Source organism: Schistocerca gregaria, chromosome 1, assembly GCF_023897955.1.
Source record: "Schistocerca gregaria isolate iqSchGreg1 chromosome 1, iqSchGreg1.2, whole genome shotgun sequence".
In the NCBI taxonomy this organism is placed as follows: Eukaryota; Metazoa; Arthropoda; class Insecta; order Orthoptera; family Acrididae; genus Schistocerca; species Schistocerca gregaria.
Window position 1 is genome coordinate 634,139,150 of NC_064920.1, and position 20,480 is coordinate 634,159,629.

At 42.5% G+C, this 20,480-nt stretch overlaps 1 protein-coding gene across 2 annotated transcripts in view; it reads right to left on the minus strand.

Annotated features, from left to right (window-relative positions):
* LOC126360091 (golgin subfamily A member 1) overlaps positions 1-20,480 on the minus strand; it is a 129,969-nt gene that overhangs the window by 77,039 nt on the left and 32,450 nt on the right. For both annotated transcript variants that reach the window (XM_050007681.1, XM_050007682.1), the window contains exon 5: positions 7,912-8,160. In XM_050007681.1, coding sequence (XP_049863638.1) covers positions 7,912-8,160 — 249 coding nt within the window. The remainder of the gene's footprint in view (positions 1-7,911; positions 8,161-20,480) is intronic.

Below are 20,480 nucleotides of genomic sequence, written 5' to 3' on the forward strand. Positions count from 1 at the left end.
AAATGTGGTGCTACAGAAGAATGCTGAAGATTAGATTGGTAGATCATGTAACTAATGAGGAGGTACTGAATAGGATGTGGGAGAAGAGGAATTGGTGGCACATCTTGACTAGAAGAAGGGATAGGTTGACATGACACGAACTGAGCCATCAAGGTATCACCAATTTAGTACTTTTAGTACTTTTAAAAATCGTAGAGGGTAAAAATTGTAGAGGGAGACCAGAGATGAATACATTAAGCAGATTCAGAAGGATGTAGGTTGCAATAATTATTCAGAGATGAAGAGGTTTGCACAGGGTAGTGTAGCATGGAGAGCTGCATCAAACCAGTCTTTGGATCGAAGACCTCAACAACAACAACAACAACAATTCACATTTTATGTACATACCTTCAATCCCCTTCAAAGTATTCTCCACTTGCGTTACATGGTTTTCTAATATTTTATTCCATTTTACAAAATCTTTCAATTCAACTTTTGTGATGTTTGATGGAGTACTTGTTTTCTTTTCTTCAACTCAGCAACATCAGCAAAACCCTTTCTTTTCATGTCTCTTTTTACTCTAAGAAACGAAACTCTCACGGGGCAAGATCGATTGAGTATGGTGGGTGAGGAATAGGGGTCATACCATTCTTGGCCAAGAATTGTCGTACATACAGGGCTGTGTGGGCAGGGGAATCATCATGATGGAAAACCAGTCACCCGACTGTGACAAATCAGGCTGCTTCTGCTGCACACTTTTAAGCAATCTTTTCAAAACTTTGAAGTAGAAAGCCTGATTAACTGTCTGATCAATCAGGACGAACTCTGAATGTATGACCCCTCTCACATTGAGAAACTAATCAGCATTGTTTTAATGTTTGATTTCACCTGATAAGTTTTCTGGGGACAAGGAAAACTTGAAGTCTCCACTGGTTTACTTATTGCTTTGATTCACAACCTTAAGCATAGCACAAAGTTTCGTCACCTGTGTTAATATTTGAAAAAAGGAAAAAAAAAAAAAAAGTTTCCATCATTTTGGAATTCTTCTCTCAAAACAAAGCACTCCAAGTGACCTTGTTTTTTTCAGCAGTCAGCAGTAATGGCACAAATTTGGCAGCCATCCTTTTCATTCACAGCTCAAATGTTCTGGTACAATTGGCTGTCCTGAACTCCCAGGCTCTCCCGGCAGCTCTACAATTTTTTCAATGATCTGTCATCGATCTTCGTTGATGACTGCGTGGATATTTACATTTTCATGTGTTTGGGACATGTATGGATGACCAGAATGAGGCCTGTCATCAATGGACATTTAACCATTTTTCCTTAGGATCATCCTCATATACCGTTTTTAACATTCCAAGAGCTTCTGTTTCACTTTCTCTGAGCAAAAGCAAAAAATCAGCCATTGCAAAAATGGCAATCACACAAAACAGTTGTCACTATAAACTCTGCCAGAATTAATCCTGACCTTCCTGAGTGACAGCACTTGGCTTACAACTCGAGAATGTTCGCTCTATGCACTCCTTGTTTAAAACTGTGCTGACATTCTCTTTAATTTCGCAACAAGTTTCTAATATGGTAGTTGAACCATTGCAGTTGTGGCTCCCAACAAAGCTTAAATAATTAAGTTCCCTTTACACCAACACTTAGAAGCATACCTGGCTCTGGGTTGTAACAGCTTCAGTAACACTTTCCTCTTGTAACAAGTTCTGATAAATGTAGTATGAAACTAATTGCTCTTTAGTGCCACATTCTCATGAAGATGAAGACTGGGTTTGAGACAAGGTTTCGTTGCCTTTCTTTTAATGTGAACAGCCTTTACATATTATGGGGCACAAGGTAGCACTGTTACCTTAGCAACTTATGCATATGGCTAATTACCATTGTTGGGAAGGTTCATTTGATGTAATTCCTCTAAATTTTAAATAAAAGCTTTTCGCCTAAGTATTACATCACCTGGATGATAGCACCCAAATGAATACTCAAGAACCAGAGTGACATTTCAGTGTTCATGCTGTATTTGTGATACATACAGCTACTGCTAGAACTGGTCATCAGATCTGGTTACCTCGGAAGTAAGTTTGACTTTCCAACTAGTGCATTCCCTCCAGTTATTTTCCATACTACCACAGAAAACAATAAACAAGTTGGAAGCAAGGCCTGAGCAAATGAAGGAGAGGGTCATTAGATGCAGAGTTTTTTTTCTTTGAATCATCAATCTTCTGGCTGGTTCAATGTGGCCTGTAATGAATTCCTCACCTCCACCAATGCCTTCATTTCAGAGTAGCACCTGCACCCTACATCCCCAATTATTTGTTGGATATATTCTAATCTCTGTCTTCGTCTACAGGTTTTACCATCTACTACTACTACTACTACAGCTATCAACTAATGCAAATAACGGGTACTTCTGATACCATTACAGGAAGCTATGAGAAAACTGGGGCAACACTCAATCCAAAACAGTGTATGAACTTTAACAGTGTTCAGTGTGGAGTACTTTACATGTCAAACTGAGCAGCATATTTTGTGAATACACTATTGTGTTTGTAATACTAAATATACTATGTTTAGACAACCACAAACAGACTGGCTTGGTGGTTCAGAGGGCAAGTGACGAACATCAAACCCAAATGTCTGGCAACAAATCCCCTGCGATTTCTGGAATTATTTTCCTGGGATTTATCACTTTTTTCCATCTCTAGCAATAGTTTGTAAATCCTCCCTAACTGGCTGGGCAATTTAGTTGTATGGTTGGAAAAAGGCAAGAGTTTCCCACCTCTTAACAGGGTCACACCTGGTAAAGCACTGCAATGTTCAAGGGAATGTTCAGGATGGGGTAGCTTTACTTTTCTTAAAAAGTAATTCTTGTACCCTTCCAAACATGAAGCTCATTTTATACATAATCCACAATTACAATTTTGTATGTTTTATTCCCATGTATTCAAAAGATTGCAATATGTTTCAGGCAAGTTTCCTATCTCTGCCTTTCTAATACCTCTGCATTACATACAAATTTGATAAGTTCTGAAGATTTTTACATCCAAAAGTATCACAAATTAATGACAAAAATAGGAGGCAGTCTGCTCTTTCCACCTATCTGAATTTTCCACACCTATCCCAGTGGAGCATATAATGATTGAAATGGTATGAAATATCCACCTCTGGAAAATCTGCTCGGTGACCTTCTGTGTTTGAAACTATTTCTAGTCACTCTTAGATTGCTCAAATGAGAGAGTTTATATTTCGATATACCCACACTGTACACTTGGCCTTCTGAGCATATTGTCAAGTTGTAAAATAAAATACTGCACTCATCAATATTTTGTTCGTATATAGTATATGCTTTGGGAAAGGCTGCTGCAAAACAGCTAAAATGCAAATATCTTTAGTATTTCACATTACAAATGGCACGCAGCAGGCTGGTGACCATGTGTTGATGTGCTACAGCACACTGTAAATATCACACTAAATGCCATTTCTCTTCAAATGCATATTATGGGGTTTCTCTTCAAATGCATGTTATGGGGTTTCTCTTCAAATGCGTGCTGGTATGCAAATAAAACAGATGAAACCGTCTTTTGTAGTGCTCTCTCTGCAATAACTATAAGCGAGAGGGCATCCCCGACAGCTTGCACAACTGTTGCCAACTTTCTGCTGTGAAGTGTCAATGGCAGCAAACATAAACTGTAGCCATCTATAGACTTTTGACAACACTTAGGCATTGCCATAGAGACATATACAAAATTGCGTTACATTACTGATTGAGGTAGGCTCATGAAGCTGACTCATCCCACTGCAACTGTCAGGGACCAACTTATGCCAACAAAGCTACAGAAAACTGTTGGGTCCTGAGATTATAGTCAGCAGCACTATGGTCAACTCAGAGAAGGGACAAAATTGTGTTTTCAACTGTGCATGCTCTGACGTGATGTCATCCCTGGCTGGCAGCACTAAGTAGCTTTCGGCACCAAGTAAGTATTTTGCTTTGAAAGTGCGTGTAAAGTATAGTGCAAGCAATATGTTGAATTCTGTAGATGATCCGCTAAAGAGGCACTTTTCCAGTAGATCATTGGAGGAGGAACTGAGAATTAAAGAGTTAGTCAGTCCTACTAAAAATTTAAAAGTGCTAGGGCATGGGACAGGGCTCATTGATTTGGCTCAAACTGTGAATAGAAGCAGGTAGAAGCTTCTTTCAAATTCCTAGAATATTTCACGTTAGTGGGTCATAGGGGAGTGTAAAACACTTTCTAAAGATTTATGAGTACAGTGTTATTGATTACTGAGCAACATTTTATGAATATGTGCCATGGTCAATTGCACAAACTGGCAATTTGTTGGCCTGGGTTTGATTCTCACTGCTATTATCTTCTTTTGTTTGTTTCTCATTTCATTTTATTCTTTAAAAAGTTAACCTATTAATTATAAAATTTAAATAATTTAAACAGCTCAATTTGTATGAGTAAAATTAATCAATCTAGTTGTGATTACTAACCTTGTAAGTTAAGAGGCCATAGGTAGTGGTAATAATAGCAAATATATGAGTAAATTTAGTATACAAGTCTATGAAAAAGAGTCTGATCCTGGATATGATGTTCACAATGCATCTCTTTCCTTTCCACGATTGTTATTCGGGAACAGCAATGCACTGGGTACAGGGGAAGTGAAAGATCTCGGACATATTAATTGTAACGTTGTAGGACACTAGTAAAATTTTGCATAAGCCCCCAATGATTTAGGATGCCTGGAGTTTGTTGAAAGCATTAACAGCTGTATATCACTGTGGGGCGAGCAAACTGTCCTAAGAGAGTATTAATAAAATACGTACGTCCAGATAATTTGAGTGTATAACATTTTATGAATCAGACGATAATACGAGCAATTTAATCTGTCGGTGAAGATAAGCATTTCTGCAGGCAGTTTGCATACTGTCATGTTGTGGAGCAGTACGTCAGTGAGAGGAATTTGTACAAATAAAAGTTGTATTCTGAAGGGTGGGTATATTTCTTAATAGTATTTTCAAAACCAATCACTATGTTTCTTCATGACTACTACTTATAAATATTTATCACGAGATGATTTGTCATCAAGAGCAAATTTCAGTGTGATCTATATTACTAAGTGACTATTCCAGAATCTGGTATCAGTTGCAGGTTGCCTGTCCAACAACTTCCAGGGGAGCAAAAATTTTATTTTCAGTACTTTGCATCAATTTTGCATAATGCACTAAAATTTCAGCGTCAGACATGACTTGACGTATTATTTCTTTACTACCAGCTCTAGTCACAACAAATTCAACAGACAGTATTCACTTATGCCTGCAAAATGATGTCATTTAAAGACACGTAATTCAGGAGATATGACGCCAAACACTGATAAGTCATTAACCTATAACAGACATTTTACAAAAAATATAAAAAAAAAGGAATGGTACATGCAAGTGTATCGATTTATGACTAAATCCAAGGAGGCAATAAATATGACATGGAATTGAGGAAAAAAAGAAAGGAGAAAAGAAATGGAAGAAAAAACAAAGTTATCGTGAGAGTGGGAACAGAACTGTAAGGGAGAGTAATGGGTGCTGCAGAAGGGGAAGGCAGCAAGTAACTAGTTGAGGGGCACAGCAAGAGGGGAGAAGAGTGGGGATAGGAAAGGGAGGTGGAGAAAGACTGTGAGGACTAAGTAGAAGATATGAGGGGATGGGAGAAGCAGAAAAAATTGTGGGGATGGGAGGAGCAGAAAAATTGTGGGGATGGGAGGAGCAGAAAAAAATGAGGGGATGGGAGGAGCAGCACGAAAGTGGAAGTTGAGTGGCAGCAGAAAAAGAAGAGAAGGGACAGGCGGACATGAGAGGAGAGAAGAAACAAGAGAAATTAAAGGGAGCAAAAGGAAGTGAGGGGACGGAAATAATAATAGAGCTGAGACAACAGCAGGTTAGAGGAACAGCGGGTCGCATCGGGCTCGAGGGTGAGCGCGGCGAGGGCGACGGGCAGGGCGGAGGGAGCGCGGCGAGGGCGACGGGCAGGGCGGAGGGAGCGCGGCGAGGGCGACGGGCAGGGCGGAGGGAGCGCGGCGAGGGCGACGGGCAGGGCGGAGGGAGCGCGGCGAGGGCGACGGGCAGGGCGGAGGGAGCGCGGCGAGGGCGACGGGCAGGGCGGAGGGAGCGCGGCGAGGGCGACGGGCAGGGCGGAGGGAGCGCGGCGAGGGCGACGGGCAGGGCGGAGGGAGCGCGGCGAGGGCGACGGGCAGGGCGGAGGGAGCGCGGCGAGGGCGACGGGCAGGGCGGAGGGAGCGCGGCGAGGGCGACGGGCAGGGCGGAGGGAGCGCGGCGAGGGCGACGGGCAGGGCGGAGGGAGCGCGGCGAGGGCGACGGGCAGGGCGGAGGGAGCGCGGCGAGGGCGACGGGCAGGGCGGAGGGAGCGCGGCGAGGGCGACGGGCAGGGCGGAGGGAGCGCGGCGAGGGCGACGGGCAGGGCGGAGGGAGCGCGGCGAGGGCGACGGGCAGGGCGGAGGGAGCGCGGCGAGGGCGACGGGCAGGGCGGAGGGAGCGCGACGAGGGCGACGGGCCGGAGGATTTGGGGAGGGTCCAGGAGGAGCCGGAGGAATTGGGGAGGGTCCAGGAGGAGCCGGAGGAATTGGGGAGGGTCCGGGAGGAGCCGGAGGAATTGGGGAGGGTCCGGGAGGAGCCGGAGGAATTGGGGAGCGTCCAGGAGGAGCCGGAGGAATTGGGGAGCGTCCAGGAGGAGCCGGAGGAATTGGGGAGGGTCCAGGAGGAGCCGGAGGAATTGGGGAGGGTCCAGGAGGAGCCGGAGGAATTGGGGAGCGTCCAGGAGGAGCCGGAGGAATTGGGGAGCGTCCAGGAGGAGCCGGAGGAATTGGGGATGGTCCAGGAGGAGCCGGAGGAATTGGGGAGGGTCCAGGAGGAGCCGGAGGAATTGGGGAGGGTCCAGGAGGAGCAGGAGGAATTGGGCAGGGTCCAGGAGGAGCAGGAGGAATTGGGCAGGGTCCAGGAGGAGCAGGAGGAATTGGGGAGGATTAAGTGTGGGGAGGCACAGGGGAGGATTAAGTGTGGGGAGGCACAGGGGAGGATTAAGTGTGGGGAGGCACAGGGGAGGATTAAGCGTGGGGAGGCACAGGGCAGGATTAAGCGTGGGGAGGCACAGGGCAGAATTAAGCGTGGGGAGGCACGGGGCAGGAACTTAGATTTCTGGAAGCCACAAAACTTCTGTACTTTTATGTGTGTATCAATAGTACCTAGAATTTCTCCTCCCGTAATTACGATTCCCTCTGTCTCCTTGTAATGTTCAAAAGACACTAGTAATGAAACTTTTGTTCATTCGCAAACTTCTTACAGAATACACAGATCTGACACAATCATCACTGTTCTCTGTAATTTCAGTGTTTGGTTCTGTCTGTGTGACTAAGCAACTAGTAAAATACCTTGTTTTCTACACCTCGTAATTTTATTCACTTTCTAATTATTATTTATGACATTTTTCCACAAATTTATTTTGAATCCTGAACTGTCAAAGACTGACACACCACCTGTTTCCTTTTCTGCATTGTTATTAATGAGATTTTGGGCACTTTTTATTTGGGATTTGACACTGAAAAATTTAATAATTTTTCATTATTCCTCTTAATTTGGCATAAAAAAGTGTTATTTACCAAAATTCCGGCACACTGTCAGTCTACTTAACATCTGAATTGTCATAATAATGTATTCCAGAGAAACTATATAATCTGTATTGTCTGATGTTTGAATTTATAAAAATAAATATAATTTGACTGATGGTACTGCTCTCCTGTTCTACCCATCCACTTTTTTCTTTGCAACAACTTGTCTTAAAACATATGTATAAAACTGCATGGTACACACACACACACACACACACACACACACACACACACACACACACACACAGTGTTTACCTTTATGTCAGTCAGCTGTAAATGAGCCTCTTCCAGACGGGCGTCTTGTGCAGCACGTTCTGCAAGTAGTCTTCGTACTCTGCCATCAGGGTCATCAGCAGCATCAGGTTCATTTATAGGAGTGGCACGAGCCTCTAGTAAGGAAATACGTTCTGTAAGGTGCCTTGTCTCTTCTTCTGCACGCGCCAAATCACTTTTCAGTCGTGATCGTTCAAGGTCAGAGGAATGCCGTATAGACTCGAGCTCATCCTGTCACAAAAATTCCATTACCATACCTAATATTAAATAATATTACATACATATTAATTACTAACACTGACCTCACAAAAGTCTGGCACATTTAACAAAACCAACACAACAAATTAATGTTCTCATCCCATGCAACACAAACATCTGTAGTTGCTGTATCAACATTTTCATAAGGGCAACATTACAGAAGTGAACCAAATGCCACAGACAAAAAGAAGGAAACTGCAATTACTTGCACTTTAAGATGTGTAGTCATGCTTAACAATCACTGGTGCACAAAGACAATTTTTTATGCATTTTAGGCCAAAAAATTGATGCTTCTCCCATCTATACAAACCAATTTAGGGAAATTACTATATGGTTGCATTAGGTGCAATAATGAATTAGAAAATTGTACTAAAATGTTGCAGAGATCCTCAAACAAACCGCATTTACTCAAAGCAAACAATGTAAACAATGCTATTCTCTGTTACTAGCAATGAAATGGGGTTACACAGAAGCTCAAATATCGAAATTATTATTGTGAGACTGAAAACAAAGGTTGAAAGAAAATACTGTCACTTTGGAAGCAAAGGATCAACAAGTTACCCATAAATGCACAGGTTTTGATGCACGTACTATGAAATGATTTAGCATATAAGACAGTAAACCTTTAGGAAAAGATAAATGAAAGTAAATCAGCAAAACAGATCAAGAAAATAACACACACTATCGCTAGAAGTGTATTCAACATAATTATTAACTTTCACAGCTACTGCTTCAAAAATTTGGCTGGTGTCTCTCCCACCTTTCCTTCGCCATTATCCATTCCTTTTTCAAAGCATTCTGAGCGATGGATCTTAACTTCACTTCTTTCAATAGTTTTCTCTGCTTTTAGACTGCTCTCAGTTTACTGTGTATGTCAGTGGCTCGGTGGGAGTTAAGGGACTAGACAGTGAGAAAATCAGTCCCTCAGTTAAGAAGCTGTTCATTTGGAGTTTGTGAAGTCCGCCAGAAATTTGACTGGATTATGAAAGCATGTAGGAGTGGTAAAACAGACACTCTGAAAGCAATATTGATGCCAGAGTTGAGAAATAATTTAAAGAGAAGTAAAAGTATATGGCCCGGACCGGCACATAAGTCAGAGAGAAACCTACTCCACAACTAATGCCCTGTCAAACCACCAAGGACGGAGACAGATACAGAGGAAATAATGTCATCTAGCTGGGAGATGTGTAATAAAAAAATTGAAGTCTGGTCATCAACCAAACGGCAATAATAATAAAACAACCTGAACAATGTAGGAAAAGATAGACTGCCACTTACCGTAAAGAAGACGCGTCTAATTTTTGACAGGCACGATTAAAAGACACTCACATGTAGCTTTTGGCCACAGCCTTCGTCAGTCAAAACACACACAAATGCACACATGCAATTGTCCCACTGCCTGGATGGCAATACACTGATCAATTTTTTCTGGGTGGGCTCCACAGCCTAATTAAATTTGCAAAAGGACTTTATTCCACCAGGTTGGTTTCGAATACTTTATTTGCACCACTAACTTTGGACAATGACACATGGCAGATGGTGTAGGAGAGGGAGAGGTCTCAACTTTGTGCATTCAGAAGGTAGCTGTGTATTAAGAGGCTGCTGATACTGTCAGAGAGGACCACAAGGTATTCTGCAAGCATTAACTCACTGTACAAATACCACCATGAAGGAAAAGACCCAGAACAGTTTTTGTTCTTTTGTCGCACAGGAGGTTATAAAGCTTGTCCTCCTCATGGTATGAAGAGGCATACATTCCCAAGGAGGAGACATAGTACTCCCAATATCCCTTCTTGCTATGATTAATTAGATAGCAGGCCCTAGTGTGAAGCCACTTAAAATTGAGGAGGGTGAGCTGCAAAGAAGTTGCTCAAGGTGCTGTGTTTGACTATGTTGAACACTTGTTTCAATGTCTTTGGTCCACTATGGCAACAGCTGACAGTGGAGGTGGCCTGTACAAGTGGGAACAGCAGTTCCAGTGCTGATCATTGCGTCGGAGACATCTCCCATAACCCTGTTGAGACAATCTGACAAGATGGGGTTAAGCTGACAGCAAATATATGCCACAAAGTCCAAAAATTTTCAAGACTGGTTTAATAAATAACAGAGAAAAGCTCAAATGATAATGTAATGCTTCAGTTGTTCTACATAGTCTCCCCCCCCCCCCCCCCCCCCCCCGCTTGGATACTATGTAGACAATTTTCATGCAATCATGTGAAACTGTCAAAAATGTCCTCCTCTGGGATGTCGTTCAACTCGTATATCACAGTGTATTAAACATCAGTACCCTGTCAAAGTACTGACTCTTCATGTGAATTTATGCACTTGGTTGTTTTGTGTTAGACTGGTACTGATAACTCCAAGTATCACCACCAATAACGAATTTTTGCAAAAAGTATTGTTCAAATTTTGCATTTCAATCAATCGACAACACATGTTGTCTTCTCTGTTCAGGAGTTAAGATGTGTGGTGCGAACTCACCACACAATTTTCTTTCACAACATTCTAGAGAATGTCTTCCACATCTGATTTGGATGTGTTGCTCCGTTGTGATGTTTGGTTTGTGGGGGTGCTCCACTACGCAGTCATCAGCACCCGTACGAAGTCCCAATTTCTGCAAAGCCCATTTTCTTTTTTCACAATCGAATCGAGTCACTCTCACAAATGGTGATGAAATGATGAGGACATCACAAACACCCAGTCCCACTCTGTTGTCATTTGTGTCAACATAGTTTCACAAATTGCAATGAAGCAACACAATTATAGCTGCAAAACCACTACTTAACACTACCTGCTCGCAACTGACTGGTCCAATGCGCATGATTTTTACAGTTGGTAGTCCAAGCTGCCACCATAGTTACTGCGCTGACATCACTTGTACAGACCAGGGATAAAAGCAGTCTCTCAAATTTTTGGATGGACAGGGTACAACTGTCAGCTGGTTCTTTGAAGAGCCCACAGCGGTAATTGGCCCATCAGGTTGGACAAGGAAGTGACAGGATCACTGGAAAGTTATCACTTTCACAAAGACCATTGTGTAGCGAACACTGTAGTGAACATATGCGATTGGGTGAAAAGATAAGTTCGATAGCTGAAGAGATACAATGGATGCCAGTGAAGTGGGCAGAAGTACTGTCATTAAGGTGGACAGATCAAGACTAGAAAGAAACTGGCCAATCAGAAGGCCCCTACCAGACAAAGTGGTACTTCCCTCAGTGGAGTGGTGTGCATTGAAATTTCCAAGTAGGAGAAAAGGACCGACAGGGGGAGGAGAGGAGAAGTAGATGGATTAAGGGGGTCACCTCAAGGTAAGTGCCCTGCCTTGCAGTAAATAGATGTTCCACATAGTGACAGCTGGAGAAATCTTCCAACACAGCAAGGAGGGGAATCCACTCACAGACAACAAACGCGTGAACTGTTCAGATGCACTATTGGAGTCAGTACAGTTCCAAAAAAAAGGCATGGTAACTTCAAAGACTTCGGGACAGAGGAGAACAGTTGTTGTAGTTCCTAAGGTGACAGTAACATCCACTGCAGTTCCACTAGATCACCACATATAGTGTGACCTGGTTAAGTGTGGTGGTGTCAGGTGGACTGTGTGATAGGTGAGGTGGAACAATATCAGTTAACTTCGGTTCAGAATTCGATGCTGTTTGGGGATCTGGGGTCACCAGGGCAGGCTTTCTTGTTCTTTAACTTTTGGCAGATTTGTAAAGGCTTATTCGCTGTAGATATAGGAATGGAAGAAGAGCTAGCTGCCCTCGAACCCAAGATCTGTGAGTCCTTCAGCCACTCGCTGGTGTTGGGCTCCTGATCTGTGGATTTCCTGGGAGAGGGTTCCAAAGAGAGCCCTACCACTGGTAGATGCCCGAGGAGGGAGCTGCTTTTCTGGCCAGGTGCGAGGATTGGTTCCCAAAGATGGTGCTGCAGGAACCAGAAGAGGGGAGGACCTCTCAGTGCCATGATCAAGTTTGTGTGGCTACAGAATGTCGACATCAAGGAAATAAATATACTAGTACTGCTGACGACCTGGCCAATGTAGTTGCAAAGATTGATATCACCGAGAACAAATAGAATCAATCATTGTTCCCAAGCTACACAATATTAGAAAAGATCAGTGAGCTTCTGTTTCTGGATTTTGCATTCCTTGAGTAGGTTAGCACACTTCAGACATTGGGGAGAGTAGGGATTCCCAGAATTGTCACGGATATGATGATTTTTCATGAAATGCCAGGCCACAGTTGTATGAACACTTGGAACACAAATGCCCAAAGCACTGGCATTTAGAACATCACATCTGAGGTGAGTAATACGGTTTCACATCATAACGGTTACACGATTTTGACTTTTTATGAAAGCCAACCTCCCTCAGAAGCACGCATGCTGTGTCTACCTTGTTATCTGGCAGGCCTCAATGTATGCATCTGAAGTGGATCCCTACTCTCGCCAAATGTTCACATCAATCCCTGTACCATCTAGATGTTCTAATGGGTTATGATGGTAAGATACATCACCAAGTTTTTTTGGAGAGAGCAATGTCCGGGAATGGGTGGGATATATGGCCTTGAATTAGATGGAACCAAATAACAATTTGGCAAAGGAAGATAGTTCACCAATTATGTTTTCAATATTCTCCACAAAAAAATACCTGTGCACAAACAAAGAACTTAAAGCTACAAGTGTCCCAAGTAACTTTATTTTGTTTTCCATGCATCAAGTAGCCAAGGGGGAGAAGTTCCTAGGGTCGTAACAAGTGGGACTACCTTATACTCTGTCTGAAGAGCCTGTCAATTCCTTGTTGTCACTGATTGATAACTTTGGTCGTTTCGTGACACCAGACATATGCCACATGCTGCCTACACTGAACAATAGCTTTCACCATGGGGGTCACCCAGGCAGAATAAAGGCCACCTGGCATGATGACCAAAGCTCAGAGGTCAACTGCCTCCAAACAGACAGGCACCTACTCCTCGGGATGCATGGGGAGGTGACAGCTCAGGAATCAACCTGCGTGATGAGGGGGCTACCACTGTGTGGGTGCCTGACAACCCCCCCCCCCCCCCTCTGCCCCATAGATTGTCTGCCTTGCTGGGTAGTAGGTGACCTTCCCGCACAAAGACCAACCCAGATGTGAGGCCCAAAGGCCCAACACAAATTAATTAAAATACGTGGTTTCAAATGAACAAAGAGTGTTCTATGAATGAGCTAGGTTGTCAGCAGGGAATCTGTCCTAGAGAATAAGTTGGAGCTCATGCACCACTGAAAACAAATTCTTAGTGAGCAGCTTCAATCCACTAGAACCTGCCTACCTAACAGTAACGTCAATTTCAAAATCCAAAAATCGAAATGACCACAGAGTATATATTAAGGATATGAAACAAAATTATAGCACAAATACTGCACACCACAAATATTTTTTGTACAGCAAAACCACCACAAAACTATTCAAGCACCACTCAACCAAATATGACAAACACATTCTTGCACACTAAAATGGCACCAATCCCATATTTTGGTTGTCACTTCATGAGATATACACTCAAGTGCCAAGAAACTGGTGTAGGCATGCATATTCAAATACAGAGATTTGAAAACAAGCAGAATACAGTGCTACAGTTGGCAAACCTATATAAGACAAGTGTCTGGAGCAGTTGTTAGATCAGTTACTGCTGTTACAATGGCACGTTATCAAGATTTAAGTGCGTTTGAAAGCGATGTTAAAGTTGGCGCATGAGTGATTGGACATAGCATCTCCAAGGTAGCGGTGATGTGGGGGATTTTCCCATACGACCATTTCATGAGTCAACTGTGAATATCAGGAAGCCAAATATTCAACATCGCTGCAGCCAGAAAAAGATCCTGCAAGAATGGGACCATCGACGACTGAAGAGAGTCGTTCGACATGACAGAAGTGCAATCCTTTTGCAAACTGCTGCAGATTTCAATGCTCAGCCACCAACAAGTATCAGTGTGCAAACCATTCAATGAAACATCATTGATATGGGCTTTTGCAGCCGAAGGTCCACTCACCTACCCTTGCCAACTGCATGATACAAAACTTTATGCCTCTCCTGGACCTGTTAACACCGACATTGGACTGTTGATGACTAGAAAAATTTTGCTTGGTTGGATGAGTCTCATTTCATATTGTATCAAGCAGATGGACGTGTACGGGTATGAAGACAACCTCATGAATCCATGGACCCTGCATGTCAGCAGGGGACTGTTCAACCTGGTGGAGGCTCTGTAATGGTGTGTGGCATGCACAGTTGGAGTGATATGGGACCCCTGTTACGTCTAGATAAGACTGACCGGTGGCACGTGTGTAAGCATCCTATCTGATCACCTGCATCCAATCATGTCCATTGTGCATTACAATGGACTTGGGTAATTCCAGCAGGACAATGCGACACCGCACACATCTAGAACTGCTACAGAATGGCTCCAGGAACATTCTTCTGCTGGCCACTGAACTACACAGACATTGAACATTATTGAGCATATCTGGGATGCCTTCAGAAGATATTTCCACCCCCTTGTACTCTTACAGATGTATCAACAGCCTTGCTGGATTCATGGTGTCAATTCCCTCCGGCACTATTGCAGACATTAGTCGAGTCCATGTCACATTGTGTTGCAGCACTTGTGCATGCTCTTGGGGGCAGGTGTACCAGTTTCTTTGGCTCTTCAGTGTATTTGCAGGGGAAAGTATCATGTTGCCAGACTATTACAAATTTACCATATCACAACTCTTAACTGTGAATCTATCCATGATGCACAATTCCTCTTTAGTAACGTTGGCTGCTAAAGTTTGTTGAGCATCTCTATTACCACATTAAGATTACTATGTGATCTCTTGATGACTGATACTGAAAAATTGCTAGAAAACGGGTTGTGTAACTCACTCCTTTTGTAAGGGAATGACATTTTTAAGATTTTTTCCTATATTCGTCTTTTGGATATGCTACTCTTGCATCTGCCATGCTTGCAATTCAAATTATTGGCTATAATGTCTGCCTGTTACGTAAAACACTGCTTTTTCATATGACCCAAGCATGTTTCACCACCTCTGTGCCATCATTAGCGGGTTTTCTTAACTCAAATCTGTGAAATGTCAACATATTTTAAGAGATAACTAGTTTATGAAAATTACACCTAAAGACAGTTTTTGAATATTTTGTCATTACTTTAATTTTACATTATACAGTTATGCAGAACCATTTGTACCTTATCATCTGCAACAAAACAATGTTAATGTGAATTTCGATGGCGAGTTAACATATAACTTTACGATTCTCAGCCTGGCATCTGGTTTTCCTACAGTTATTTTTGTGTGTGTATTACATTTTAGTTTGCTCTGAACAGTTACTCCATGAGTATTCTATGACTGTTACTGTTTCCAGTGATTTTCACCAACAGATAATTGAAGAGTAATGGGTCCCCTGTTTATTTATGTGCATTATATTATATTATATTTATTCATGTCAACTACCAATCCATAAGCCAGTCTGATGCTGTGCAGGTCTTCTGGCATTGGAACCTTCCTGTATTCACCAGCATAGTCCATGAACTGTCCCAAGGTACTTCTGTGTTTACCTACTAGATCATTATAATGATTTTTAACCATTAAGAACAATATGTTTAGTTATATCTGCAAGGAAGTCCTCAAACCCGGTCACAAATCTACCCTAATATTCAGTAAGCTGACATCCTGTACACTACACAACCGCAGAGCTGTGGCAAATGCTTTCTGAAAGTCAAGAACATAAAACCAACCAGGCCCCACTGTCTAGGATGTTCAGGACCTCACAGACGAACAGAGCACACCAAGCTTCACAAGATCTGTTTGAAAAATTCTTGTTGATTTTAATAGAAGAATTTTGTCTTCCAAGGATATAAGCCAAAATTTTAAAATGTTCATTAATTCTATAATCAACTGACGCCAATGATCCAGACCTATAAATACCTCCATCTGTCTGATGACCCTTCTTATAGATGGAAATGACCTGTGTTTTGTTAAGCACATTTGTTGATCTAGCAACTTATGATAAACTGACGTTAGAAGTTCTTTCTTGCAATGAAGAGAACATGGGTTATGGTTTGGGGTAATGTTCACTTGAAAGGCTCTGCAAAATTTACAGCAAAGCTGATATGTGATTTGTAAGTTTTAACAGGCGGGCTACAATATTTCATATATTGGGGATAGTGATGGAGTTCCATTTTGAGAGTGATGGGAAGGGTCATGGATACAATGCTACTTATTTCTATCATGGTGATCAGTACTCCAAGCCATGGCGAAGTATACAGTTGAGTCATTCCGGTCTGGGGTGATAATGGGTGATGAGGAGTATGCACCTCTGCAGCTGGTTCATAGGGGTGGCTATATAGGGTTAGATGTACGGATACAGCATGGGAAATCTGCTGACAAGGTTTGCCTATCTGAAGTCCTTAGTAAAACCTCCAATGCCGGAGCAGAATCCATACATGGCCAGAATATATGGGAGAAACATTTTAACATGTAAGGGGATGACAGCTATTAAAATCACATTATTGTTGGTGGTTAGTGGGCTTCATGTCCACGGAGATTTTTTATGGAGCCACAAGAGCGGTGGAGGTCAATGTCCAGGAAGGCAGCAGATTTGGCTGAGGAGGACCAGGGGAAGCAGATGGGAGAGAAGGTCTCAACTGTGGAGGAATATGGGCAGTGTGTCTTAATGGATTTGGGATCTTAGGTGGCTAGGACAGTTTCTTCTAAAAGAAAAGAAAGGGGCTTGGCATATGAGGGGTGCGCAGGTGCCCATGGAAATGAGGCAGATGTATGTGTAGCTTGTCCTCAAAGGAAGAGTAGTTATGGGTAAGAATTTAGATTTAGTCTGTCAAGTGTATAAGGAACAACGTGGAGGTTTTGCAGTTGGTAGGACATAAGGACAGATAGTGTTTAACAGCAGGAAGACAGTGGGCTTGTGGGTATATATGGAGGTTGCATCATGAGTGAAAAGTAGAGATTCTGCTGAAGATGGTTGAGAGACTGAAGAAACTGGCTTTGTCTCTGATGTGAGAACACAGGCTGTGAGGAATAGTTGGAGATGTTGGTTAACAAGAACTAGGACTTGGGGGTTAGAAATTGGGGGTTACACTGCATACCTAGAATAGAATCTCTGTGTCATTGTGTTTCCCCATCATCAACCATCAACTGTGCCGTGACAGTTACATGCACACTCATACAAGTGAGAACTGAGAACTGAAAATTTAACTTTATGAACAGTGTTATATTATTACTAGTGTCAAGGTGGACTGATACCAGATATCTGTGTATGTGTGACGAGCGTAAAAAATTTTGTTCGATTATCCGGCTTCTGCGTCATCAACAATCAGCTGCACCGTGTTCGGTTATGTGTACACTCATCCAACTGATATGGTGGAAGATAATCATCACAAATATTAATTGGCAAACACACTTAAGACTTAGATTGTAAACAGTGCAACCTGTGATTTTCTTATCGTCTCAGAATATAGTCGATCGTGCCAGATGTAGGACAGTGTTGTGTTTGATGTTGAGTGGCTCCCCTAACCCACCTGTATATTTAGATAAATAATTCCAGGCAATCCAGCAGCAGTGTGGAGCAGAACAATATGACCACCATGGGAGTATCAGGTGTGTGGTGTCCATGGGAGTATCAGGTATGTGGTGTGGACAGGGTGCATGGTCATGAAGCGATGTTCCAGTTTAAGGGAACCCCGCCATTCATACCCCAAGTGTGCTACATGGCAACTGGACAGGACCGGCAATTTTTGGATAAGAAGTATAATTTATTAGGAGAGTGAACTATTTGTGTATAAACAGTGACTGTTAATTTGTATTGTTGAGTGACGTCACACGAGCTGTAAGATGTGTACGCCAAAGAACTTGTGACACAGTAAATACACTTGTCTGATTGGTGAAAGTGCAAAGAACTGGTGCTACAAAGTAAACATACTCCATAGTGGTACTCTTTCGACGACACTAGCGGCACCTATTTGGCAGCCATTACGGTAGATGACACTAGTGGCACCTATAAGCAAAAGTGGAAACTTTTTGGTAGCCATCACCGTATACAACGTAAGCGGGGCCTAAGAATGATGCTGCAAACATTACCACGCTTTGCAGAGAGGGTGCAGTGCTGATAGCAGCACGGCTTCAACTGAGTCGGCGCTACGGAACAGCTGTAACTATGGGGCCAGATGACAATGCAAAGTAAGTCCCGCAACACAATATTACCTCACGCAACTGAAGCAATGAGAGTAATTAACTGGTGGTGCAGATTGCATTCTATAATTATGTAATTACAAACAATGACAGTAAAAATTATTTCTGTATCACTAAATTATGAGACATTACTTACTTTGCTGATCATACAGAAAAGCAAATGTCACTGCTCGACCCTGCTTACATTGTAGTCTAATTTTCTAACAACAGTTAATACATCTGCACAACTGTATTTAACTAAGCTTATATTTCATTTTTCTTCCATTATGTGATCTTGTATGTTATGTGTGCTTCTGGGCACGAATTACAGCATTGATTACATACAGTAGTTTGGTTATGGTTATTGTCATCCATTCTGTGCTATGAGTGTTATTGTGATTTGTTTATTGTTTGCTTAGGTGACTTATTTGTGGTTCAATGTGGCAAATAATGAGGTCGGTGCAACTACGGTAGACAGGGAGGTGAAAGCAGACTCTTTAGGTGAAAGTAAGAAGGTGGAGACGAAAACAGAAGCAAGTAGTATTGAAGTGTTGAAGGATTCCGGTATAGGGGACAGTAGTTTATCAACAAAGGTGGGAGGTCCAAATGCAGTGTCGTCACCAGTCATGGAGATGCCCAAACGAGATGACTGTAAACTTAGGTCTCACCTGTCCGTTGTTGACATGCTAGAAACTTTATTGCAAGACAACCAGAAATTATTATTGCAAGATAGCAAACAATTAAAGGAAGATATTATGCAATCGGTAAAGCATGAGAACAAACAATTAAGGGAAAATATAAAGCAACAAGAAGGAAGATATTAAGCGGTCCGTAGAGCAGATGAGGCTCTAAGGAAGCTGGCCGAGTCAAGTCATCAAAGAATAGATGAACTTACCATTCAGTTTGAGGAGAATGTTGCAAGCAGTACTAAATGTTTAGAAAAGGTAGAATCAGATTTCAAAGAAGTGAAGGAAGAACTTACTAAAATAGTCGAGATTTAGAACAACTGGATGAGGAAGTGAAACACTGTAAACACATGATATCAGCTGTTGCACTAAGCCAGAATGCTTATGCACAGCGAGCAGAAGAGAGGTACAGTGAGGTAGGCAAGACTAAGGAACAGGTCGGTCAGCAGGTGAAGAGTGAAGTGAAATCACTATTATGTGATGGAAGCATTGCCGGAGGTAGCTTAATTGGTATACAAAATGATGAGGTCTTCGTTGGCTTAGGGAATTTTAAGAACTTTGAACCAAATGGAAGATGGCATCCCAGAGATTTCCTAGATCAATTTAAGGGCTTTGTTGCAGAAAGATTCGAAGGTGAAGCTGGTACCTAGGGTATGAGAATAGGACATAAGTATACAACCTTTGCTGAATTTGAAAAGGAATTTTTGCATCAATACTGGTCGTGACAGAAGCAAAATTAAGTACGTAACAGTCTATACCAAAGCAGAACATTTGAGAGAGGGCGTGATCAGAGCTTAAAGAATTTTTTTTCAAGATTATTATGAGGGGAGCTTGTAATTAGATGAACCAATGATGACAGAAGCAATAGTGTCCCTGATCATAAGTAAAGCACCGACTGGAGTTCCGGATAAGTTGCTAGCGATCCCTAGAGATGACGAAGAGGCAATGAAGTCAGCCTTAGGACAATTAGACACGTTGTATGAGTCATGAGGAACAGAAGGAGTATTAGGGAACAACGAATCCAATACAGATACCCATTTAAACTATAACAACAGACATAATGGACAACATTGGAATAAGAGTAATGGCAGGGGACATGGCAGTAGTTTCCGTGGCCATGGTGATGACCAGTGGTGGGTACAGGTATCGGAGCTCAGCGCGATTCATCAGATGACCAGGTGCGAAACTCAAACCATAGCCTGGACAGGCAGCATAGGGAAGGAACACCACAAAACTAGAGGAGGTTCCCGGTGTGGCCCAATCAGGAACGGTGGCTGGAGGGCCCATAATTATGTCTATTCGCAAGCTGGATAATGTGACAGAGATTATGGAAGACCTATTGCAAGAAGTTGGAGAAGGCCGTGAGGAAGCTATACAGCCTA